Source organism: Chinchilla lanigera, unplaced genomic scaffold (assembly GCF_000276665.1).
Source record: "Chinchilla lanigera isolate Chin_1 unplaced genomic scaffold, ChiLan1.0 scaffold00009, whole genome shotgun sequence".
Classification (NCBI taxonomy): Eukaryota; Metazoa; Chordata; class Mammalia; order Rodentia; family Chinchillidae; genus Chinchilla; species Chinchilla lanigera.
Window position 1 is genome coordinate 6,985,733 of NW_004955410.1, and position 24,440 is coordinate 7,010,172.

At 40.4% G+C, this 24,440-nt stretch overlaps 1 protein-coding gene across 1 annotated transcript in view; it reads left to right on the plus strand.

The window, feature by feature from the left end:
- Positions 1-24,440, plus strand: part of Magi2 (membrane associated guanylate kinase, WW and PDZ domain containing 2) — a 555,913-nt gene that overhangs the window by 246,618 nt on the left and 284,855 nt on the right. The window contains exons 5-7 of the mRNA XM_013510511.1: positions 1,402-1,459; positions 20,169-20,290; positions 22,157-22,339. Coding sequence (XP_013365965.1) covers positions 1,402-1,459; positions 20,169-20,290; positions 22,157-22,339 — 363 coding nt within the window. The remainder of the gene's footprint in view (positions 1-1,401; positions 1,460-20,168; positions 20,291-22,156; positions 22,340-24,440) is intronic.

The window sequence follows — 24,440 nt, forward strand, 5'->3', positions numbered from 1 at the left end:
AAAAAAGAGATGCCATGCTGGTGCTCCAGGGAATGAAAAAGTCATAGCCTGACAACATTTATCAAAACCATGAAAGGATACAGGCCCTTTATTCCAAAATTTTATCTGTGGGGAATTGTCACTATTAAAATTATTAGGGAATAATAAAAAGTCTAAGTTTGGGTGCATCTGCCACAAATGATGCACACAAGTAAAAGCAAGAAGGTCCCAAATGCTCAGTAATGGAACCGAATGGCCCAGACCAGCAGGTCACCATTCCTGAGCGGCCCTTGAAGTGGTACTGGGCAGTAATTTTCATTCACACTGAATGATGTCTCTGGTAATTTGTCAATTAGGATATCAGGCTATAAACATAATGTGAACCATGTTATATAATTTCTTTGAAAATTATGTGTGTAGACATAGAAATTTATAGGAAAGATATTCACCAAAATGTGAATAGTGGTTATCTCAGGGTGGACAGGCTTGTAGGTAATTCTAATTTCCCGTTACTGTACTTTCTGTATTGTGGCATGTACTGATACTGTAACAATAAAACTTTTAAATTGCACTTAAATATACTATTTAAGCATGTCAGTCTATCTTAATTTTCAAATTATACATGTGAAATTCTCTATCAAGAAAAATATTATATTCTCTATAGTTACCTAGGTTAATTTTGGAGGCTGAGTTAATGTAGAGAACAATATTATGAAGAAAATCTTGGCTTTCAAAAGCCCTGGCTTAGGCTGTCATAGCGTTTATAGCACTGTTGATATTTTCAATGTGCATGTATATTAAAATTAACAATGGAGCACAGGAAACATGAGGTATGTTGTCAAGTGATGTGTAGAATTTTAGACTTTATTTTTAAACTATGCCCAGAGAACATACTGCCAGCATTCAAGTTCTGACCCTTGTGGCGTGAACAGCAAGCGAAAGCTCTCAAATAGCAGGGTGTCAATTGAGATTTTATAATCCCTTTGTTTCAGTCATCAGAAACAATTTGCTGTCCTCAGAAATGTGTTTTGAAAATATGATCTTTATCCCGAAATGCTCCTTTAACAACACGAATAAATAAGAGAGTTGTATGCACTTTCAGGAACTCTATTTGCCTTCTTATTGCACCCAATGGTAAGGACATGATTTGTGCCATCCCACTGCTTGGCATGGACAAAACAGCTAGACCCAGCAGTGTGTCTGCAGAAAAGAGAGCTCTGTGTTTTAACTGCCAATTTTCAATCATTGCTTCTTATGGTTCCCACAATATGGGTCTGAAATTTGGTGCTAACTCTGAATGCTTTATTCTGCTTTGATAGACCATTTCTGTAACCCATGAATAATTAAATTCTATTACTTTTTATTAGAAAATTGTGATATCTGTTCTTTACTTACTGAAAGAAATAACTTTTTATTTTTCAGAGCTTCCATATGGCTGGGAAAAAATCGATGATCCCATATATGGCACTTATTATGTTGAGTAAGTCTCTAAGTGTGATATTAACTTGTTGTTAATATGTCGTGAAGCTGTGTTAGTATTTCATTTATGGAGCATGTGTGGCTGACAGCCCCTTTTCCTCTTTCATCTTATTCTGAAGTATCCACAAAGGCTCCAGCAGCACTCGTTAGCTGATACTTGCCTTTCTAGCTGGCTAATTTGTCATTCCTTTCCTTTGACTCATGGTTCTAAAACACCAATTGGAAAAGTGTGTTTCACACTGTCCTCCAAATGAATGATAATTAAAGATATTGAAGTGAATGCCTTCCATTTTGCAATCAAAATGCTAGGAGCTGACTGGTTGTGCAGAAGAGATTCTGTATTAAACTGGATTTCAAAACCAATTAAATGAGTGAGCCATACTTTGTAGTTGAATGATAAAATAAAATTTATATATTTTTCTTTTTTTAGGACTCAATTTTACATCAACAGCATTCTTTCCATAGATTGGATTTTATGTTACCTATAAGAGCTTGTGTTGCATTAATGTATCTTATGCTGTGAGCTATTCCCATCTAAGTGTCTTTTTATCCAAAGTAAAGAACCTATTAGAGATTCAGTTATGTACACATGTTTTGTCTTAGGAAGATAAAACGATAGTCATAAGTTTACAAGTTAAATATATCAATTATTCTTACAGAACCCACTCTTCAGATACAGGAAAATATTATTCTTATCTATTGTATTATGTTCCTAACATTATTAAGAACAAAGCCCACATATTCCTTATCGGAAATATATGCCCAAGCAATGCAGAGGTTGAAACACACGAGACTTTCACATTATTTATCAAAATGTAACTTTGTTTTTCTAACCATAGTCTGCATAACAATAAACTGAAACTAGCTGGTCATAGATAATGGCTTTTTTTGCTAAGGATATTCAAACAGCTTTGCTAGGTGTCAAACCCTGCTCAGGGCTGGAAATGTGCAGATAAGAAAGGCACGTGCTCCTCCTTGCCCTCCAGCCTCCCCCACCTGAGCGCTGGCCTCAAGTGCTTTCACCGCCATTTTGCCTGGGGAAGCCCCATTCTGTCGGCGCGGGCATCCTTTCCAGACTCAGCCCAGGCGCAGTCAGCGCGGTGGCCAGGGGTCATCTCCTAACGTAGTATCTAACGTCCAGTGTCAGGAAGACAGTAGATAGGGAAAGGAAGGTAAGTACAGTGGAGGTATCTGTAATTGCGGAAAGGGATGAGAATCATTTGTAAATAGATATAAGACCTCTGAGTCCCACTCAATTGCTCATCAATTAAAATACTCAGTTATTTTAATAATATCAATAGCAGTACAGCTACTGTTCCTGGATAAATTTAACACTGAGTGTAATAAATAGCTTAGCTTAATTCACTGGCTTAGCATGCTCTGTGCGCAAGCCTGTTACGTCTGAAACCCAAGGTGGTTCCAGATATGGAAAGAGAACTGAAGTGTGATACATCTGCTCTCTCCTTACTGTATTTCCCTGTGGTATTATTGGATAAAAGAAATCCTTTCCTTAGTCCAAGTATTGGCAAACCCCATAACGATCCAGATAGGAAATACTGAGGGGAGCAGGAGACCTCTGTCACAACAACTCAGCTCTGCCTTTGTAGTTTGAAAACAAGCAGAGAATATTTACCTGAACCGACGAGGCTATGATCAAGTTAAACTTGCAAAACAGCCAGCTGGCCACATTTTGTCTGAAAATCATAGTTTGCTGATCCCTGCTGTATTGTAATTCTTCAGGTTGTTCCTCCATGTCTTTAATTCCTGGCAAGCTCGCTTCCGATGAGCAAACGGTACTTTACTCAGTCTGCCCCTGTCACCTCTCAGAGAAGTGAGAAACTCATGCTTCCTACCTTCTTGATCTTGGAGGTATACATTCATCAAGAAAGACCTGTCACTGGTACACCCGATAGTTAATTATCATAGTGAGCATTGGCTATAGCCTTAGAAAAACTGTTCTTGTTATCATTAGAATTTGAATAGTTGTCTTTTAATTTGTTTTTGTTTAAATTATGTACATCTTTCTACATTTCTCAACTTCGTTGTCCACGTATTACAGCCATCAGCGGAAAGTTGTTCAAAGTTCAGTCATGATGTGTAATTAGAACAGACTGACATGTCTCGTAATTGTATAAGTGATTCATTATCACAGTCACAATAAGTTACTGTGAGGTCATACATACAGGTCACAGGGTGTCAGAGTAACTTAATTCCTTCTGGTGGCATCAGGTCCATTATTTGCCATGGGTTTTACCACATTCCAGGAGCCCAGACAGCTTGCTGATACCAGTCACAAGGTGTGACGGCACGTCGGGCCAAGCTGAAAACTGAGTTACGAATAAGCAGATAATTCAACCTTAAAGATAAGGTTAAGTTGAACATTAGCCCCCAGTATTCTCAAAAACATCCTTTAGGAAAAATTCACCAGCATAATTAAACCACTTCAATTTATTCTGTATAAGGAGGCATGCATTAATTGAAATGAGGAACATCTTCCATTGCAAAAGGACAGTTTGTCAAGTATTTTAATTACACATCTACATGGTTCTTTTGAATTATATCTCTCACTTCTACTCTGCTCTTATTTCTTACATATATTTGTTATGAATAGTAGTCCCTGTTTATGGAATTTATGTGACTCTATATAAAAACATAATGGTTAGTCATTACTTTCAATCCCTAGGGTGTTTCAGTTGGAAAAAAATTTTATAGAGAAAAATAATAGATTTCTAGTTTCTGTCTTTTCCAGTGTAGTTACCAAAATTATAAAATAGAAACTGCCTGCATTGTTCATAATTGTGGCAATAGCATTAATGTCAGTATCTTGTAGAATCATACATTTTATTTCTAATATTGATATTTAGTTAATTTAATGAGGTAGTAGTTATACTTACTGATCTCTGATCATGAAAATCTTGGATTCACTGCTATTATTGGCAGTGAATTCTCTGTGGAGCTGGCCTTTTTTGTGCCTAATTACACACCCATCAACACAATGGGGGGCTGGTTAGGAGGTGTGAGGAGTACTCCTCCTGCCCTACCAGTGGCCAGGGAAGCCTGTGTGCACGGACACTGGGTGTCCACCTGGGCTGGCTGACAGCCCCTCTTCAAACCGACCAAGAACTGGGCACCAGAACCACACCCAGGCTCGGTCACCAGCCCAGCTGGCCCCATGGAAGTCAGTGCTGTGCGTCTGGCACAGCGACACAAGCACACATTCTCCTGTCTGCCACACACAGCCGGAGAGGAGGTCTCAGATCAGTAGCAGAAATCCTAGGGTCTGGACAGGCCAGGTTTGACCACTATAACTGACCTTACCCTTCTATGCCTTACTTCTCTCTGCTGCACTCACTGCTCTGGCCCGAGCAGTATGGGCCACCGTGTTCATGTTCACTTTTAGGATTATAACTGGAGTATATTTAAGCACCGGAAAAAACAAAGAAAACCTCATCATGATGCCACCAAAATGCTTAGTATTTCAGTCTCAGAGTGTGCTGTGCCCCGGGCTGAGCGCTCAGCAGTCTTGGCCACATCTATAGCCCTCTCCATGGTGATACTGAAGTAAGTTGTCTTAAGTTTCCAGATGAACAAACTCTGGCTACTGAAGTGGAGGAACACACCCACTCTCATGCATTCTTGGGACTGAGGGCTGCAATTTGGATGTAGGTCATTTGGCAGCTGAGCCCAGACTCCAAACTCTCACTCAAAATGCCTCCCATCAATTTAGCTAGCGTGTGTAATCCCGGATGGGCCAAAAAGGCTGTGAGACCCCCTGCTTGGGAAGAGCGAGGACTCCCTCAAGAACATCCCCTGCCCTTCACACAGGTGTCCGGCAGCCCAGGGACATGAGCTCAGGCCCAAGCAATACGGGCCACGGTATTCACATGCCCATGACTTCAGAGTGGTCCGGGGCACCATGGCCGCTGGAAATAAGACCTGAAAGAACAGAAGTCCTTTCGGGTGGACCTTAGCATGTGCGGGCCCATGTCCCTGGTTTGGAGGAACAGATGCAGCCACACAGCTCTGTGTTTCAGGGGCCAGTGAGCCCTCCTCAGCATCTTTTCTTATTTCATCTCCAGTCAGGGCAGGTAAACCAAGCTTTTCCTCCATGTAGCAGCAGAAAGAATTTAGCCCCATTTTTCCCAACAGACATGGAATCCATGCTAGTGCAGCACTCAGCACTGTATTAAGAAGCCTTAAAGCTGCTAACTAGCAATGTAACTGTCACTATTCATAAGGAAAGGAAACATTTTCTAATGCAAAAAAAAAAGTGCAAAATGTAGAGCTGAACAGCTGTGACTTTTCTACAAATGTGGTTTTCTCTCCTCTTTTGTGAAATTATGTCTGTTGGGTACATTTCAGTTTTAATGGCAGTTACACAATTTGCTTAACTAGCTAGTCCAGGAGACACAATTTCCTGGGACAGCTTTTATGCCAGGCTGACTCCTCTGGCATAGAAAAAGAAGCAGACCATGGAACCAGAGTTAAAATGATAGTAGGGACTGACAGATGTGATTTTCCTGTAACGGTTTTACAACTTTTTCATGGGATGTCACACATCTGCTACTCTAAAACATGACTCACATGCAGTTCCAGAGAGTGTGGGAAATGCTGCATTATATCTTCAGTGTACCAGTGAGTGTAAAAGGAAAATTAGATTCATTTCGCGGTTAATGGTGAACATTCATCATGATGTAGCAGGTTGGAAGCCTTGTGATGTAGCAAGGTGGAACCTCATGCCTCTGGGTTTCTGAATTTTCCAAGAACAAAATTTGCCTAAGTATAGACTTCTTTAAAAGTCAGCATACATGCAAAACACTTTCTGTTAGAAATCTAAATAAAAGAATATCTGTTTTAAATCTCAGGGGCTGGTCTATGATGAAAGTTAAATTTTCAAACTATTTCAGTTCTTCATTAATCTTTTTTCATTAAGTTTATTGGTACATTTTGGGTATACATGATGATCACCTTCCTCATAGAGAATTTGTACCTGTACATGATACAACTTGATTTTTTCTTTCCCCATTCCCCTCCCTTCCTTTCAACCCCTCTTCCCTTCCTTGTTTACAAAAACCTTTGTTTCTGTTTTTCCTTCTTGTCTCATTTTTTCCCTCCTTTCATTTCCCTCTCTCCCTTCTCTAGGTCCCCTTCCTATTTGAACATTGTCTTCCTGTTTCACAATTTATAAAGAATGCATTAATCTTTAAAAGCTAGAATATTTTTTATGCTTTCCAAACAACTTTTTAACAAGGAAATCATTACCTGAACTTACACACTTATATCATAGGAGATGCTAAGCTGAAGTGACGACGTTGTGACGTCACTCAGTGACTTTCTGTGCTAAGGTGAGCTCCAAAGCTTATGACCAGCATTTGGACATCTGTCGTTATCACTAAGTGGCCCAAGGGATGAGCTGAAGCTTGCACAGTATGCTGGCCCTGCAGCCACCCTGCTGTGAGATCCTGGATAGGCAGGGTACAGAGAGGAAGGAAGAGGAGGAAGGAAAAAGAGGCAAAGAAGAAAGAAAAGAGGGTGTTTGTGTTGCACTTACACTAGCCCAAGCGTTATTCTAACTGCTTTGTAGCACTAGCTGATCTAATCCTCCCAGACCCCTGTGGAGTCTGTATTATTACCCCCATTCTTTAGAAAGGAAACTGAGGAACAGATATTTTTACAAGTACTAAATAATAGAGGCACGACTTGAACCTAGCCAGTCTCCAGAACTGGCATTTAGCATTCAGCATAGGTTTAGAGAAGTGCTTGATGAATATTATTTTTTTAATCTTTAATTTATCAATAGTATGTGTAAGACTTCTCCTTTTGGCATTTTCTAGTACTTTCATGACTTCTACAACATATTCCAGAAAATGAACAACTCTAAGGAAAACTATTTGATTTGGAAAGAAATATCTACCTTAATCTCCTGGCCAGAATGTGCTACATGGAATAAGAACAGTGTTTTGTTTTGTTTTGTTTTGTTTTAGAATTTCTGATAATTCCATAGTCCTGTTGAAATTGATGAAAGAAGGACCACACAAGTAATGTTCCTGTGGTCCCCAAAGGGCCTGAGCTTCAGAGTAATTTGGAAGGAAGTCAGACTGTCACGATTATCCAGGCTACCTGCCATCACACCTAGCTGGGGATTTGGGATAACAGTGGAAGTAGTGAATTGGAAGGTGCATTTAACCTTTAATGTGCTTTCGCACCCTTTATCCCAGATGATCATCATCACAGGTACAAAGCAGAAAACTCTGCTTTGTACCTGTGGTGAGTGAAACGAGTCCTCTCGGGCCACATGGCCAGTGAGGCGATGTCCTGGGAGAGTGGCCGGGCTCTGGACAGAGCAGCTGGTGCAGTTTCCTACTTCATGAAGTATTTTCCTGTGCGTATGCACAAGCCTCAGTCAGCAAGCTTGAGCTCGGAGTTGAAAAAGCAAAGGGGAAATAAACACACATGCACCCACACAGGCTCGCACCCTTAGGGCGCCTCTAACCAAACTCTAGTCAGCCCTTTCCCTCCCTCTTTCGTACCCTCCCGTTTTCCCTCCTTTTCCTCCATCAGAAATCTTTGAATGCCAGATAAAGAACATTTTAGGTCTCCAGAGATTTAACTTGGTTTTATAGTCGACAGAACTTTACAAAGAACTATGAATTATTCTCCCTGTTGTCAGAGTTATACATAAAAGTTATTATTCACAAATAATTTCTATAATTCTAATAAACTGTGGGAATTACTCCTAAAGTCAATAGTTTAAAAAGGAATTATCACTCTAACATCAAGTTTTCTTGGAGAATGCATTTATAAATAATGGTTTATAAATGCATTTATAAGTAATTTATAAATAAGCATAAATAATGGTGCTTATAACCTAACCACCTTTTTAGAGGGCTTAGCATTTTCTGTGAGCCATACTTCCTTTAAAAGAGGCCCTTGCTTAGGCATTTTGGAGAGGTTGGGCATGGATAGGTAAACAGTCCATGTCCTGAGCCCTCACCCTCACAGAAGAGAAGCAGGAAGGTCCAGGCAGAGCCATCCCACGGTGTTCTGCATGTTTCCGCTTTGTACCCTTCTGCACAGACCATGCATAGCCTTGCAAAGGAAGGCAGGCAGGATATTGAGACCTGGGGACTCAGCCCTTGGGAGTGGCAGACACCTTTTGAACTGGGCAGGAGCTACCAGGGCAGGACATTCCTGCCCAAAGAGTAACTAGAGGCCCAGGGGAGGCACCGTCCCTCCTGCTGGAGGAGGGGTCCCTGTCCCCGGAAGTTCTCTCATGGGGCAGGACTGTTTGCCTTCCACCGAGGCAGTGTTCTGTAAGAAGTAGATCATTATTACGCTATTGTTTGAGAAACAGCTCTTACAGCTTGTCCATTCTCATCTCTGCAGATTGAGTGTATCTGGGCCTCTTGGGTTTGAACGGTAGACTGCTTCATGCTGACAGTCTGTAGCGTGGTATAATCTGGAGTCAGGTCTTGGTCTGGGATTCAGTACTAAAGTTAGCACATGATGTAGAAATCGCAGGGAAAATTATCGTTCCTCAGGCATGTGTGGTGGTGGAGACCTGAAACACTACCGTTTTGCTTTTTCCTTTGATGTTGGAAAAGGACTCTTTCAGGAATTTGAGTAGTTGGCTGGTATTTATCTCCTGGAGATCCTTCATATACACATAACTGGAATCACATTCAGCTCAGAGAAATGTCAGTGGTGCCACTCGTGGGGGAACTCACACAGCAGAAGCAGCACGTTTGTGTCATTTCTTGGGCACCCTATCATTGAGTGAAGTGGACAGTGTTCACCCTTACTAGATAAAATGTAGTGCCGCCTAACCCCCACATGAAAACTATGATTCATTTCTTTATTAATAGGCAGATAACATTTTTTAAAAATTCCTTTTGTGCATCATGGACCATATAATAGTAATGGTTTGTCTTTCTATGTACCCTTGATTTTGAATTTACAGGTTAGGGCAAAATTACATTTAACCTCCCTGGCTTTTTATCTGTTATAAATGAGTAGCTTGGATTAGGTGATTGCTAGGTTCTCTACTAGTTTAAGAAACATCCACTGCACCTTATATGAACTTAGGTGAATTTAACCATTTTCCTGCATTACACCTCATTTTTTCATCATGGCTACGATCAATGAATACTTAAAAATTTAAAAGTATTTTCTTTCAATTTCTATGTTTTGTTTGGCTAAATGGTCACATATATTATCATTCTTTTTTTATTTTGAGGTCTTACTTTAACAATTCCATCATATGAGGGTTCTGGAGAAAAGGCTTCTCCCAATGGTATATGATTACAATAGACTCCCTCTACAATGTTATGGCAGGAAAATAGAAATGCACTTGATATGAAGACATGAGACTGATATTAAGATTGTCATTTAAAAGGGCAGAAATAGAAAGAACGTGCTTACAAACAAAAGCTCAGGGTAAGAATTGTATTCTTAACTGTCATAGCTGAATGAAGTGGCACTGTTAAATATTATTCATTATTAATGGCTAACAGATGACTTCATATTAAACCAGATGAAATTGTATTATAGTAGACTAGGCTAATGATGTAATAAAAATGGATGAATCACAAAAAATTATCATCAAATGTCACATTTATGTTCAATCTAGCTATGTAAAATTAATGTCAGCATTGCCAAGAAGAAAATTCTGGCTTGTGGCTGAAGTTAACTGGGTCAGTGAACACCAATAGAAAGTCTACTTGTTATGATAAACCAACAGCTGAGAGTTTTGAATAAATTTAGTCCAGAACAGATTCATCTTTAGGTGTCTGAAAACATATGAAGCACCATTCATTGAGTATGTCATAGTGTAAAGATCTTCATTCATATTTCCATGAAGCAAATATTTGTAGATGGAATTTGAAAAACTCCTCTAAGTTTAACTTTTTCCAGTTTTAATTGGGCATCAGAATAAAGTGGATATGTTTTAGATAGATAAAATGATAGGAATCATCACCCCTTTTATTTTCTGCAGTATTGCTTAGTAATTTAGTAGACATTGACCTCAGACATAAATTTTATCTCCAAGATGGTTCATTACTTAGTTCTTATTAATTGAGCCAGAGAACAAAATATTAATCACTACCATTATTAAGCACATTAAGCATTCTGTAAAACAGACTTAATCATCACCACAATGCTGTATGACAGATACGATTATATCTGTCAGTATAAACAGAGCAACGGAAACTTGAGGCCTAGCCATCAGCCAATAGAGCTGCCACTCCACACAGCAGTCAAGAGACTTTACATTCAACTCCCAGCCTTTAAATATTCCAAAAGTGCTTAAAAATCAGCTGAAATTTGTACAATACTTCTTCTGCAACATTTTTACATATTTTACATTGTTTGCTTCTCCAACCAGTTCTATGAAGTGAGCAGGCTATTTACGGACAAGGCACCTGCAGTTGAGAAACGTCAGGGAATGTCTTCAAGGTAGCAAGCGGTAGATGGAAACTTCAAATAATGCTTAACCACCCCTTGCTGGTTTGCTGTCAAAAACTCACACTCACCAGTGACCTTAGAAGGGGCTTTGACCTTAGGGAAGAGCAGGAGGTACATGTGAGCTGCAGCTACCAGCGAGAGCAGGGAGAGCTCCTTCCTCCCTGTCCTTCCACCAGGGAGTGTAGCACACGTGGGGTCAGGAGTCCCCACCCACACATGGCTCCAATGTGTCGAGAGGGAGGGTTCTCACGTTCTCGAGGTTCCACCTGTCATCCTACAAGGAATTACTCGGTTAATGCCCGTTTCTTACTGCATCTCTGGGCCTCCCCGGAGCTGAAGGTGACCATCACCACCCAGCGTGCCTTTTCCAAAGCTTGAGGAAAGACCTGCGCTTGCGTAATTGTTGACTTCCACATTCTCTTTCACATACAACTTGCATGCGATTCATAGATAATAGTTCTGATGACTTCCTCATAGATGTCATTATCATAAACCCCAGAGACTCATCCACACTCAATCTCCACGGTTGAGAACAAAGGATTTAAGAAATTAGTGTCCAAAGTAGCCCTAGCGGGAGCCCGAAACCAACTCCTGAAAGAAACACTTCTAGATTGGAAATCATGTTGTCCAAAGCTGGTCTCCTGGCTTCTGGTTCCTGCCCTCATTAACTTTTCATTTCTTATTTTCCCAATATATAAAACATAGACACATGCATATGTTTTCTATGGAAACATACTCAGTCACTGTTTCTTTGTACATGATCATTTAGTTCTTTTAAAAAATTACTAAATTAAAATAATGTTATGTAGTTTTGTCTTCAGAGTATCAGCAGGTGATTTATGATGTTGTTAAAGTTTCCAGTGTCATAATGAAAGCCAGTAAAAAGAAATTGAGAATCACCTTACCAAAATGCATTGTAGATTATCAGACATAGCCCAGGCCTGCACATACATAAGTAATTTCACTTGAAAACAAAATGTATATTTGTGTCAGAGGCACATAAAATCGATGTTCTTAGATTTTGGCAGTAGACAGAGCTGGGTTTGGTTCATGCATCAGCCCCTTACTATGAGAGCAGCAGAAAATTGTTCACTCTCTCTGAAGAACAGGTGAATTAAAAGCAAGCAACTTGTGTATCTAAGAGGTGGCACAAACCATGTCATAGATGAACAGCGATGAGCATTAGCTCTCAGCCGCCTCCACCATCCACCCTTCCCGTTTATTCTCTCCTCTATCTACGAAGTTGGCATCCATTCTTCAAACAGCTGGTTCTTTCAAACGGTGGCATCTATTAGGTGGAACTTAAATCTGAGCAGGAGCTAAGTAATGTTACAACTATGCAAAATGAAATGTTCTTCTGGAGTATCCAGCAGTGCACCTTTCATCTTTATTTGGAGCTCCAAGGTTAAAAACCCGGAGTACAACCAGCCCATTATGAGGGCAGAAATTTGTATTTTGGAAAAAAGCAAAGAAGTTATTTGAAAATGCACCCCTCTTTGCCTTAGGTGAAGCCATCATCTCATCCATATGAGCTCTGATCTTCCAGTAATGTCGTAATTTTAGACATCATGTGCTAATTATGTAAAACTTTTCAACAAGACATGTTTCTGGTAGGCAATCTATTAAAAATAACAAGAAAGCAATTTCTTTTCTCCTTTCTTTGTTCTTGTTGCTGCTGAACTTTCACCCCGCCCCGTCTATACCTTTTCTATCATCCCTGGGTCTTTTATCTTCCAGAGTTGTAGCCTTCTGGTGCACACACCCAGGTTTCATGAGCACTTGATAGTGGCGAGGAAAGATTTCAGCTATCCTGGTGGGAGGTCTTTTCCTCTCTAAAGCTAATCAGAAGTTATTTTTAAAATTTTGGTTTGTTTCTAGTCTCTCCTGTATCACATTCTAGCATATAAAAACAGGCACTATATGCTTGATTCCCGCCCCCCCCCAGTATGTGGAATTTTAGAGACCCAGTAGTCAACAATAATACTTTGAAAGATTTTTTTTCTCATCTCTGGATATTGGATTTGGAAACTGGGGAGTTTGGTTATAACATGGAATTGGAATAGTCTCTGTCTGTCGACCTTCAGGATCTGCCAGTCTTGTTCCCCTTCTTGCACTCTCCCCTCACCAGGGTTTCTTCCCTGACTCTTTTCTTTCTATATAATTCCAGATATTGAATTATATATTGATGGCTCCATGGTGTCCAACTATTTTGAGTTTTGGTGATTCTGTGACTCTCACTGCAGTCAGGCCCCAAAGCACTCCTGTATTCATGACTGTATATGTCTGTCGTTAGATACAGCTATGTATTTTATTTTTGAGTTCAGTGAACTTAAGCTGTATTATGACTTCACATTCTAACAACTCATAAATAATAAGGAATAGCAATCCCATTCAACAGAGATTGTATCACAGGCTGTTCTATTCTTATCCATTCCTGTTCACCTGTATAGTCACTTCCCTGGGTTATGTGGCTCTGCACAGTCACAAGCATCTCTTCTTCATCCCCGTGGCCCAGGTAAGAAGAAAATCTAGTGCACTGGAGGTAGCCAGGAGGTAATCCTGAGTTACTGAGACTTCTAGGGAGCACCACAACTCTCCATTTCCTTGATGTGGGGAAACTCATCTTACAGTCTTTCAAGTTGAAGAGTAAGGCACATCATTCAGGCGGGAGATTTCCACTAGACCCAAATCACAATGGAAGTATGGAGAAGCTCAGACAGACCAAAACTTCATCCCATGACTTGGAACTGCCCTTCTAGCATGGTAGCTTCCCTCTCGTCTTTCATATCTCTTGCTCCAACACCCCACCTGTACATACATGTGTACATGCTTAGCTCACTAGCTGGGCAGAACTGAAATTACTGAATACCTCATCTCCTCCTGTCTTCTTAAAATGCCATTTTCTTCATGTGGCACTTATTACCTTGCATTATATTTTTCTGGACACTTGTGGAGTGATCAGCCCTCCTCAGTTTACTGAGGACTGTCTACATATTGGAACTGAAAATCCCATGTCCTGGAGAACTCATTAGTCCTAGGCAAATGATATTCATCCAACCTGTGTGTCTCTTCACTGAAATATGAGACCCTTGGGCAAGGGCGAGATACCCAGTAGCTAGCAAGCTCATTAACTAGTGCATTGCCATGTGAAATTTAAGGACGTTAGCCAGGGCTGAGAGATACCAGTGCAAGAGGACTTGCCAGTTTTATTTCTCAGACAGAAAGATCTTGCAACAGTGTAGTTTTTTAGTTTCTTTTCAGATAAATCCTATCTTACCTTACGCTTAGCACTCACTACTTTCAAACAAAAGGTTCAAAATACCATGAAACAGTGAGGTCCTCCTGCACTCAATAGCATTTTAGATCAATGTTTTACAGGAATAAGAAGGAGTGGATAGAAATAGCATTTTAATGCACATCTGGTGGCTCTAGATTTTTCTGACATTGAGTCCATGTATCTTTCTGGCCCTGGGGTCTTCACAGCGTGATTGACAGCGCACATGGTGCTGTCTGCTGGGAGAAAAGTATCAACTTTCCACATAGTTAGTGAACAGTAACGGCTTAGTGATAAAAAATACCCATTCCCAGTGTGTGCCTTGGTAAGGAACTCAGCATTCCTACTGGAGAGGGGCAGGTCATTCACATGAAAATACACATCTGGGCAGCTCAGCCTCGTGTGGAGAGGAGGATAGACTTGGCTGTGCATTTCACCGCCAGCACAGCGATGCTCTTCTCACTGGCCAGGATTCCACCTCCCATGTGGACACCACAGCCCTAAAGTGGGCATCTCCTAGACCCCAGGAAGAGCAGAGAAAATAATACATGGATGACTGTCTTCCCACCCACATCCCCCCAGGTATAGTAGGAAGTGATGAGTGGACATTTATAGAAAGTGATCACTTAAGTGTTAGAATGGGGGAGAAATCTTTCAAGAGGCAGTATTCAGTTTTGAAAAATGCTTCAAGTAAAACAGATTCAATTCTTCCATTCATCCAAAGCTCATATTTTAAAATAATTTATATTTAAGATACTATGTTTTAATCTAGTCCTTTTCATATTGAGCTTTCCACCGCACTGTAAGGCATAGGGTGTATGATGTAAGACCTATTTTATAATTCCTTTTTGCTTCTTGTTTCTCCCCTCAACACACTTCATGCCCAATTAATCACTTTCCTCCTCCCTCCATCCCTACCACAGTGCCTCGCAAAGAGACTCGGAGAGATCAGCATTTGATGGATCATAATAGTACTTATACTGTTCTTAAGTGGTTTACTCATTTTAACTCATTTCACAGGCATAGCAACTGTATGAGGTTGATACAATTTTTATCCCAATTTTACAATAAAAAATTCTAAAGCCCAAAGAACGTAAATGCCACCCCCAAGATCATGTGCCATGAGTGAGTGTGACGGACTTGGGTGTGAGTGTGAGCACCGTGACTACAGAGACCAAGCTCTTGGTGACAGGATCCTGCCTTTGGTGATGTGCATCGCCCCAGATTGTTCTTGTGGGGTCGTTATCCACTCTTTGTTCCTAAAGCATGAAGTAATTTTATTGCATTTGAAATACTTTCATGCCAATTACTCAGATTTGAAAGAAAACATCATAGAGCAGTGATGGTGAACCTTTTAGAGCTTTTGCTGATAACAAACAGTGCTGTAGGTTCACCAACACTGTCAGAGTCATCTTCTTCAGACATACGTTAATGTAGAGAAGCATGGTGCGTTGTGTGTGTTTGGTTGCCAATGCAGCCATAGTCCAGGGGTTCGAGTGGAGGTGGTAGTAATGCAGAAGCAGGGACTCATAGTTAGGGCCAGAGAAGGTTGAGGAAATTTCAGGCAGCCAGGAAATCCACCGTCTGTGCGTTCATTCAGGAAGCTCCAGAAGATGTAAGCTTGCAAAGAAGGGGTGACACAGGAAGCTGCAAGGCCACATCCTCAGCTGGTCTTCCCAGTCCCTGTGCAGAGTGACCACCCCCGTACTCCCACACTGATCCCTAACATAGCGCCTTTCCATCTGAGCACACTTCTGTTGTGACAGCTGCAGTGTAGAGCTCCCTGGATCCAAGTATTTTATCACTGAAGTGGGACGGCTTTGCCCCTATTATTAGAATGTCTAAGAAGATTCTCTGCCTGAAGAATCCCATGGATGTTTATTTACCCAACTGCAGAATGGTTATATCACATAAGATAGCCTTAAGTTTCACATCGGGTCTGACTGTCACCATGTACGTGTTATGAGAGAGTGAAAAACAGTGAGTGCTATCGCTTTCCATGCATGCTTGACTCCATCTGTTCATTTATTCAACAAATATTTTGTAAGCACTGGTGAGCTCATCTCTTGGCATAATTAGCACAATTGCCTTGATCATATTGGAAATATTTTGCCTGTGGACCTCACTTCAAAGCTGTTCTATTTTGCCTTTGACATTGACCCAAAGATCTAATTCTGAATTGCCAACTGAAGTGAAGATGGTGTGATAGTAGCCCATGCATATGAAAGTGTCATTCATGGAAATGGCCCTCTCCAAAACCCTGAGGAAAGCAAGGTGAGAAAGAACAGTCTGGAGGAAGATGAGGACACTAATGATGAGGGTCAGATAACAGCTTTGGTGGCCTGAAGCAGACAGGACACAGAAGGGCTCAGCCTGGATGGCTCATCTCCTCATGCCTCCACTCCCTGCCCCAGTGAAAGAAGAGGTGGTCAAACAGGACCCTGGTCTGCAACGACCTTCAGCAGCATCTCATCTAGTCAGCTACAAATATTTTCTTCTTTCTGTGTATGTCTGAAACTTCTGATGACAGAAGACCTTCTCTAAAGCAAAAAATAGCATTTCCTGGGGCTATCCAAGGCCACGTATTGAAAGAGAGACTTCCACAAAAATCTTACCAGGTGTGACACCCCTCATGCAATACCTGCTTGCACTTTCTCGGCTTCCAATTCAGAAGACTGCAAGCCTGAAACACATTAGAGTTACCTCAAAAGCTTTTTTTAAAAATATGAATACCTGTTTTCAATTCTGAGATTATGAATCAATGGATCTGTAGGGCTGGCCTGCGTCATCTGGCCTTCTGTATTTTTAAATCTTCACAGGTGAAACTTTGAAGACATTGCCATATATGTACTATGGCAAGTTTCCAGCTCATGGTGCAGAGGAGTGAACGGAAAACCAAAGAGAGAAGGAGATAGAATCTCACCCTTGAACGCCCTCATCATTTCGCCATCCAACATCAAAGCTTCTGATATCCATGGCCTTTCCCCTTCTGCAAGGGGAAATGGAGTTGTTAGGATATTCCCACTTCACAATATGGATCTTATGGCCTTAGTTTTTAATATCTGAAGAGTAAAATTTGACAAAAGACTAGATGGGGTTAAAGGCTAAGAACTCTTAGTAGATTCCCAGGCTCTTGTTTTATATGGGAACTAGATGAAATAGCTAGGATTTATCACAGAGACTAAGCAATGAACAAGAAAGTGACATTTGTCTCTCACATTCTTGGTCTACATTGCAAGACCTCCACAGCCTAGCTAAAAAGATTTTAATTTTTTTTTATTTTGGTTTCTTTCTGGTACTAGGAATCGAACTTATGACCTCACACTTGCCAGGGAGGTGCTATGCCACTGAGCTAAATCCCCAGCCCCTAAAAAGACTTTAAATACATTCAGTTTGTAATCATAAGGAAGATGAATCTTCTCTATTCAACTACTGTAACATTTTTTAGATAGTGGGAGTATTTCAGGTTTTAGAGGAATGACCTATTTTATGACAATGTAAATGTTCTATAGCAATCTGGCTAGGGTAACTAAATCTACCCAGCTTCTACTATTTGGAGGGTTCGAGCCATGCCAAACTAGTTCTTAGTATTTTTCATTCTCCGTGAGCTCTAGAAACTTACTTTGATGATGAATGGAACAATTTCAACAGTGTCCATAAAGCAGCTGGCTAGTTATTGATTTTTCTAAGGAAATAATTAAATACAAGTGGAAAGTTAGAGATGCCATATAGTGTGTATCTCACAGGATTCTTAGATTTTCTAAGAATAAAGTTATACATGTGATGAACAATAACCTAGCAGAATAGAAGTAGAACAGATAGCAAATCAGAAATGCTGATTCTTCAGTGTACTTCAAAGATATTTCTTGGTTTGTTGGAGTTACTGACATGTATTTGAAAACAAAATCCTTAACACATGCATAATTTAGTTACTTAATAAAAATTATTGTCTTTCAGTGTGTCAGATGCTTAGTATACAAAGATCAGTAAATGTGGTTCCTGTACATAGCAGTCCATGATGTAGGGAAAGAAATGAATATGAAAATCAATCGCTAAAGTTAGAAGAGACAATGAAATTCATTACTGTGGAACTGTTATGCTACATCACAGAAACCTCTGTACCCAAGATTTGGACAGAAGCTGTTCCTACGACTTAATAACTGGAATACTACGTCCTTCTAAACAGCTGGCTCGGGTTTGTCTTAAATATTTTGGAGAATCTGACTGGCTCTTTTCTTTGTTTGAATTGACAGCTTGAAAGCTCAAATCTAATTTGTAGCACAGCTTCAGTGAGAAAATAGGGCCGTATATTAACTATTTACCTTCCACGTAGATTCAAGTACATTCACCCTAATTTTGTTTACTTGTTCTTTAGAAATTCCTCAAATCCTCTTAATGAGGAGCGATATAAGAAAATAATCAAACTGCAATGAGAGAGGTCAGTTCAAGGTTTTATGAGAGCACAGGGGAAGGGTGTAACTTCAGATGGGAGCGCAGCTGGAAGAGGTTGGGAAGGGAACTCGGAGACGCAAAAACAGGTCGGGCAGGCAGCTTGTCCAAAGTCACACAACCAAGCCAGTAGTGGAGCTGGACTTTGAATACAGGACTGCTTGAGTCCAGGGCTGATGTGGCAGACAGCTATCTTGGCCAGCCTCCCATAGGAAAGGACTAGATATTACGATCTTTTTATCACACTTCCTGCAACCGTTTTTCTGTCTCCCCAGACAGCATCTGATTTATAATAATAGAAAATTGGCTGTTGCGATTTTGCTCCTTTTATCTGCTCTCCTTTCTGATGTATGTGCTATTAGCAGACGTAATGGATGGTTTGTGTGTGTATGGGTGTGTGTGCGCGCATGTATACACGCTAAATGCTGCACTCGCCAAAGGGAAATCACACACTGAAGAGAGAAAATATATAGATAGAAGATCATTTATAGAAATAGACATGATGGTCAGATCCCAGATTTCCAATTACAGGTCCTGTGATTTAGAACAAGTCTTTTGATTTCTCTGTGTGTCTGTCTCATTGCTTTTAAAATGGGGATGATTAGAATTTAGAACCGTGTTGCTCTGAAGCTTAGCTGAGAATATCATATATAGTAAGTGGAATGGAGTTAAATACTTGGGAACTCTCAGTTCCTTTTCTAACCTGTCTCTCGTCTCTGTGCTTTCACAGCACAGTCTGTTTATACAAGGAACCAAAATAAATGTCTATGCTAGTCCTCCCCAGGTCCATGTATGTCCTAGAGAAAGCAAAACACGGCCACCACCACAAGGCAGAGATGTTTGTTTCCGCCCTCCCCGACAAGAACAGCCTGCTATACAGGAATACATAGTTTTCGGACTCTCTAGGCCTTCAGGTTAACTGGGCCACAGTTGCTCCTACCACTCTCTGCCTGAGTTTGATAACTGCTTCTCCTGCATTTCAGCATCTCCTGTCCACTGGTATTCTATAGCTCTCCTATATCAATGTGGCAACCTTCCCCTGGATCCCAGCCCTTCCATCCAGGTCTGAATATAAGAAAGCATAGGCTTCGGTTGCTCTATTGTCAGTGAATTTATTTCACGTGTATCCTGTCTGAGATAAGGATTTTGCAAAGCTAAGCTGATATTCTTCAATACTATGCAGTATGAATTTCATTGCTTCACCATTGCTTTGAATCCATCAAACCCATGCGAAACTAACACCATAGGCCAGGAAGCAATTGCCCATTTTGGTTCTGTTGGCTAAATCATGCGTAATGTGAACCCACTAGCAAGATGAAGCCGTTGGGAACTCCCCACTGGCAATAGGCATGTGTACCGGGCACAGTCCACCCCATCAGAAGCCCGGCTGCATGCTGGGTGAGGCACTTGGCCCTAATCAGATATGGTGTCCTTTCATCACATGCTCTGTATAAACCCATCCATATGTTCTCTTAAATAACATTTCCCTGCTGCTATCCTCATTGGAAATTTTCTTTTTTAGCCACATAAATAGAAGAACACAGTTTGAAAACCCTGTCCTGGAAGCAAAAAGGAAGCTACAGCAGCATAACATGCCCCACACAGAACTTGGAACCAAGCCCCTGCAGGCCCCAGGTTTCCGAGGTACTGTACTATGTCTGCATGCAGTGTGCAGGGGACGTGTGTGACAAACTCTCTGCTCCAGCCTGCGCCATCGCAGCTACCTACTTTGCTCTCCTCAGTCCTTCCGGCTGGCTTTAGCAGGGGCTGTGAAGTATTTCCCAACTAACACAGCTGGGACCCAGAGAGTAGAGAAGGCCTCAGGCGTCCCTTAGAGGAAGGCATAGCACACTGCCAGGTCAGGCTGTGGGCTGCAACAGTTGCACTGTAAACTACAGAGAAGCAGACACTCATAAGTTTGTCTTCTAAAGACCGAGCACAAGAATAAGGCTTGTTCTCCTTTGTAACAGTAGGCAGATCCTCGTCAACATTACCTAGGCCCAAATCCACCTGTTGGCGCCCTGTCCCGGAGAGGTCGCACAGTGTGAGTGATTTGTCTTTCTGTTGGCGCGTCCACGCAGGGAGGCCCTGGCCACTCGGTAGGTCACCAGGCCACATACGGATCTGACTGTGCCTGGGAGTCACAGAATGGGATGGGCGCACACTCTTCACCGCGTATGGCTTCTACTTATTTAAAAAGATGCACAAAAGAGGTTTTGGAGTCAGGAGCCCACTGACAAGGTCCACACTGCACGGCTGCAGCACAACTATAGTAGATCATGTGAATGTAAAGGACTGCAAGGGGCAGGCTTGATAAATGTAGGTGAGATGTTATGTGGCTTGTTTTCTATTTGTATTTTAAAGAAGTTCTGTTTCTAATAAAGCTAAATGTGATATGTAAGCAGACTGTTTTACAGTTTATTACATATCACCCAGAATGTTCCAAAAGTGCCATACAAGATACTTCAGTTAATATATACCATATATTAAATCACCCCAAAAGTAACAGCTAAAAAAGGATCATATAAGATGCCAATCTGAGGTGAGATTTGGAGGAGATACTAATTCTGTTTCCTCCTGTTTCTTCATGTGCCTGTTATTTTTAAGGCATTAAATACACTTAGAAATATATGCATTGCAAACCACAGCTGGAAAACCTACTACAAAACAAATTGTCCGGCTATATGTGTGGGTTCAAGCTCTGTTTTGATTATTCAGACATAGGATTTGAACTGTCAAGATATTATTTTAAAATGTGTTTCCTTTACATTCATAATTATATCTAGAAATACCAGCTTGCCTCTGCTCACATTTTAGAATACACTGAGCTCCAGAATCAGTAGGTGTGTATTTATCTGGTTGTCTTTATAGCTTCTCACGATGTAGGGCTGTAAACGAACATTACCGCAGTCCCACATCCAGGCACTCTTTCTAAACGATTTGGACCTTTGGGTCGTGGTCATATGTCACTGCTTCTCTCCCATAATACTTGCACATGCCTAAGTGCTGTGATGTTAGTCTCTTTAAAGCAACAACCAAAACACACTCCATTTTGGTGTTTTCCACTCGTATTTCTTCAAGGTTCTGTGCAGGATGGGCCGCTCTAAGATACGTACCTCCTGCCTGGGGTCTTTTATAGCTGTGAGCAGAACATCTTCAGATGTGTCTGGATGTTGGGTTCTTTGTCTTCTTCATCTAAAGGTTCTGGCAGTCTTTTGATTCAGCCCTTGCTAAGTGCAAGAAGGCTAAGGCATTGAACAGAAATGATGCCGGACAAAAAGTCACTCTCCGAGCTGAGCAGCCTCTCCTCTTGCCTGGATGTTTGGACTGTTCTATGTCTGTGGGAAGATCTAATAGCCTCGCTATTTTTGCAGGCAGCCCTGCTTGCATTTACTGTATGAGATCCCCACATCCACGCCCGGGGTCACTGCCCAGTGGCCAGTTTTTCTTCCCTGAGAACTTGTCTTAAACATTCTTTTTTCTTTTTTTAACTTATATCGGCCAATGTAGAAAAACCACTCTTCACGCGGGATGCATCTCAGTTGAAAGGAACATTCCTCAGCACCACCCTAAAAAAGAGCAACATGGGCTTTGGATTTACCATCATTGGCGGAGACGAGCCTGATGAGTTTCTGCAGGTGAAAAGCGTGATTCCGGATGGGCCTGCCGCGCAGGATGGAAAAATGGAAACAGGTAATTTCCTCCATGCTGGAGAAAATGGTTTTGCAGCATCTCTTTCTAAAGGTGAATGTATGGAACTGCGCCGGTGTTTTTAATTCAGAAGTCAAAGGTCAGTTCACTTTCAGAAAATCACAAATTGTATTTTCCCTAACTTTATTGGGTTGAAATAATTTAGAAACAACTTTGCATATTATTTTTCCTCCTATTTCAGACTAGCCCTTGTGATTGCTGAATTCACTATACTCTTGAGAGTGACAATTTTCTAATTTACCTCTGATCACCTCCTTAGGGATGTGATTAGCATTTCCCATTTTTCTGGCTTGTATTCAGCCACCGATATTTTCAAATCTATATTAATCTTGTAATATTCTCACCCTAAATTGCCCAGGTTATATATTTAAAATGTGTGCTGATCTCAAACTCAACTTTAAATGGCATTGGTCTTTATATGTCTTCATACAATATTTTAATATATGGGTTTCTCTAGTCCTTACAAATTAATTTCATATATAATTACTTGGATATCATCTAACTTATAACTGAAATTAATTTCACATGGAAATAGAGAAGCACATTGTTAAGGGCAGGAAAAGTTAGAATATGGAAAGTGCACAGAGTAGAGAAAAAAGTAATGAACTAGGTCTGATTTTGGTCTGATTTTAAATTCCCCTTCCTGGCCCATGACCTTGAATGAGTCCTGTAACTTATAAATATTAATTTCCTTATCTGAAAAAATGAAGACATTGAATCTGAACTTATGCACATAAAATGCTGATTCAAGAATTTTATGGGGTTATTTTTAAAATGCCTTAGAGTCTTACATAGTCCAGTAATTATATCTGCAAAGAAATATGACCCAGCACCACTTTTACATTTTTGCAATATTGATTTAATTTCCAGTATCAACTTTATAAAGTCAGAGTATGCTATTAGGTGCACAAATTAGGGAATTCTTTTTTGAAGATAGTTCTGACCTGTGTACTTAGGAACTGACCTTCATGAGTTTTTGAGCGGTTTGTGTGTAGAGATACAAAATATAAACTTGAGGTTTTCCTCTGATGCTTGTCATTTTAACACTCACCAATGGTATAACTTATGAAATAAATTCTGCATAAGTAACTTTTTGTGTGATGCCCCCGTGAGTCCATTAGTAACTGCCATTTGATGGTAAGTGACAATGTTGTACATGTTTATATACAACTCCTAAAAATTTAGATGAAGTTTCAGAACCACATTTTGCAAACACTCCTGTTGTAAAAATCAAGCTACATCATTTTCTACAAGAGTGACAGTCTCCAACATCCCTGTACATCTGGTGATATTTTACTAGGCATCCACACCATCAGGCCACTAAAAAAAAAAAAAAAAAAAAAAAAAAAAAAAAAAAAAAAATCACAACCATTAATTAAAATTATTCTACTAGAACAAAAGTAACTTATGGGATAAGTAGCAGTTTAGAAAAGGGGAAATGATTCCCAGAGCTTTTGAACTTCAGTGAAACCTTGACAAATCTATTTCTTTTTTGAATAAAGGACCTAGTTATTTTTCTCTGATTGAACCCGGTATTCCCTGTTTCAAAAAAGAAAAGACTTCTCTCAGTGTAAACTTAAAAGACAAAATAAAGTAAAAATATTTGTACAGTAAATCTTTTTTCTACTCATTAATTTGCCACACCTACACAATTTAAGGAGGCTTATTCAACAACAAAGTCAAAGCTTTATTTAGAATTCAGCAGATTTTGTTCATGAAAGAAAATCACAAAGTAGTTCCTAATAGAAGAGAACCAAGGATTTAAGTCTATTCACTGTCTCCTGTTTAGTCTTCTGTTTATGCGTTGAACAGATACTTCTTGAGTGTCTTGCTGTGGTGGTTACTGCCCCACACCAGGACTGCAAGGATGGAAGACTTGGGCCTGACTTTCAGTTCACTTCTAGAAAGGGCTTCAAGCATCTGAATAAGCAATGGCGACACTGTATGATGAATCTCTACTACAATCAGGAGAGTGGGGGAGGAAGCCACAGAAAGTTTTGAAAAGTAAAGCTTGTCACTAACTATACAGTGTTATCAGGCTTTTATAGGGATGGAAATTTCCCTTATTTAAAAAGAGTTTAAT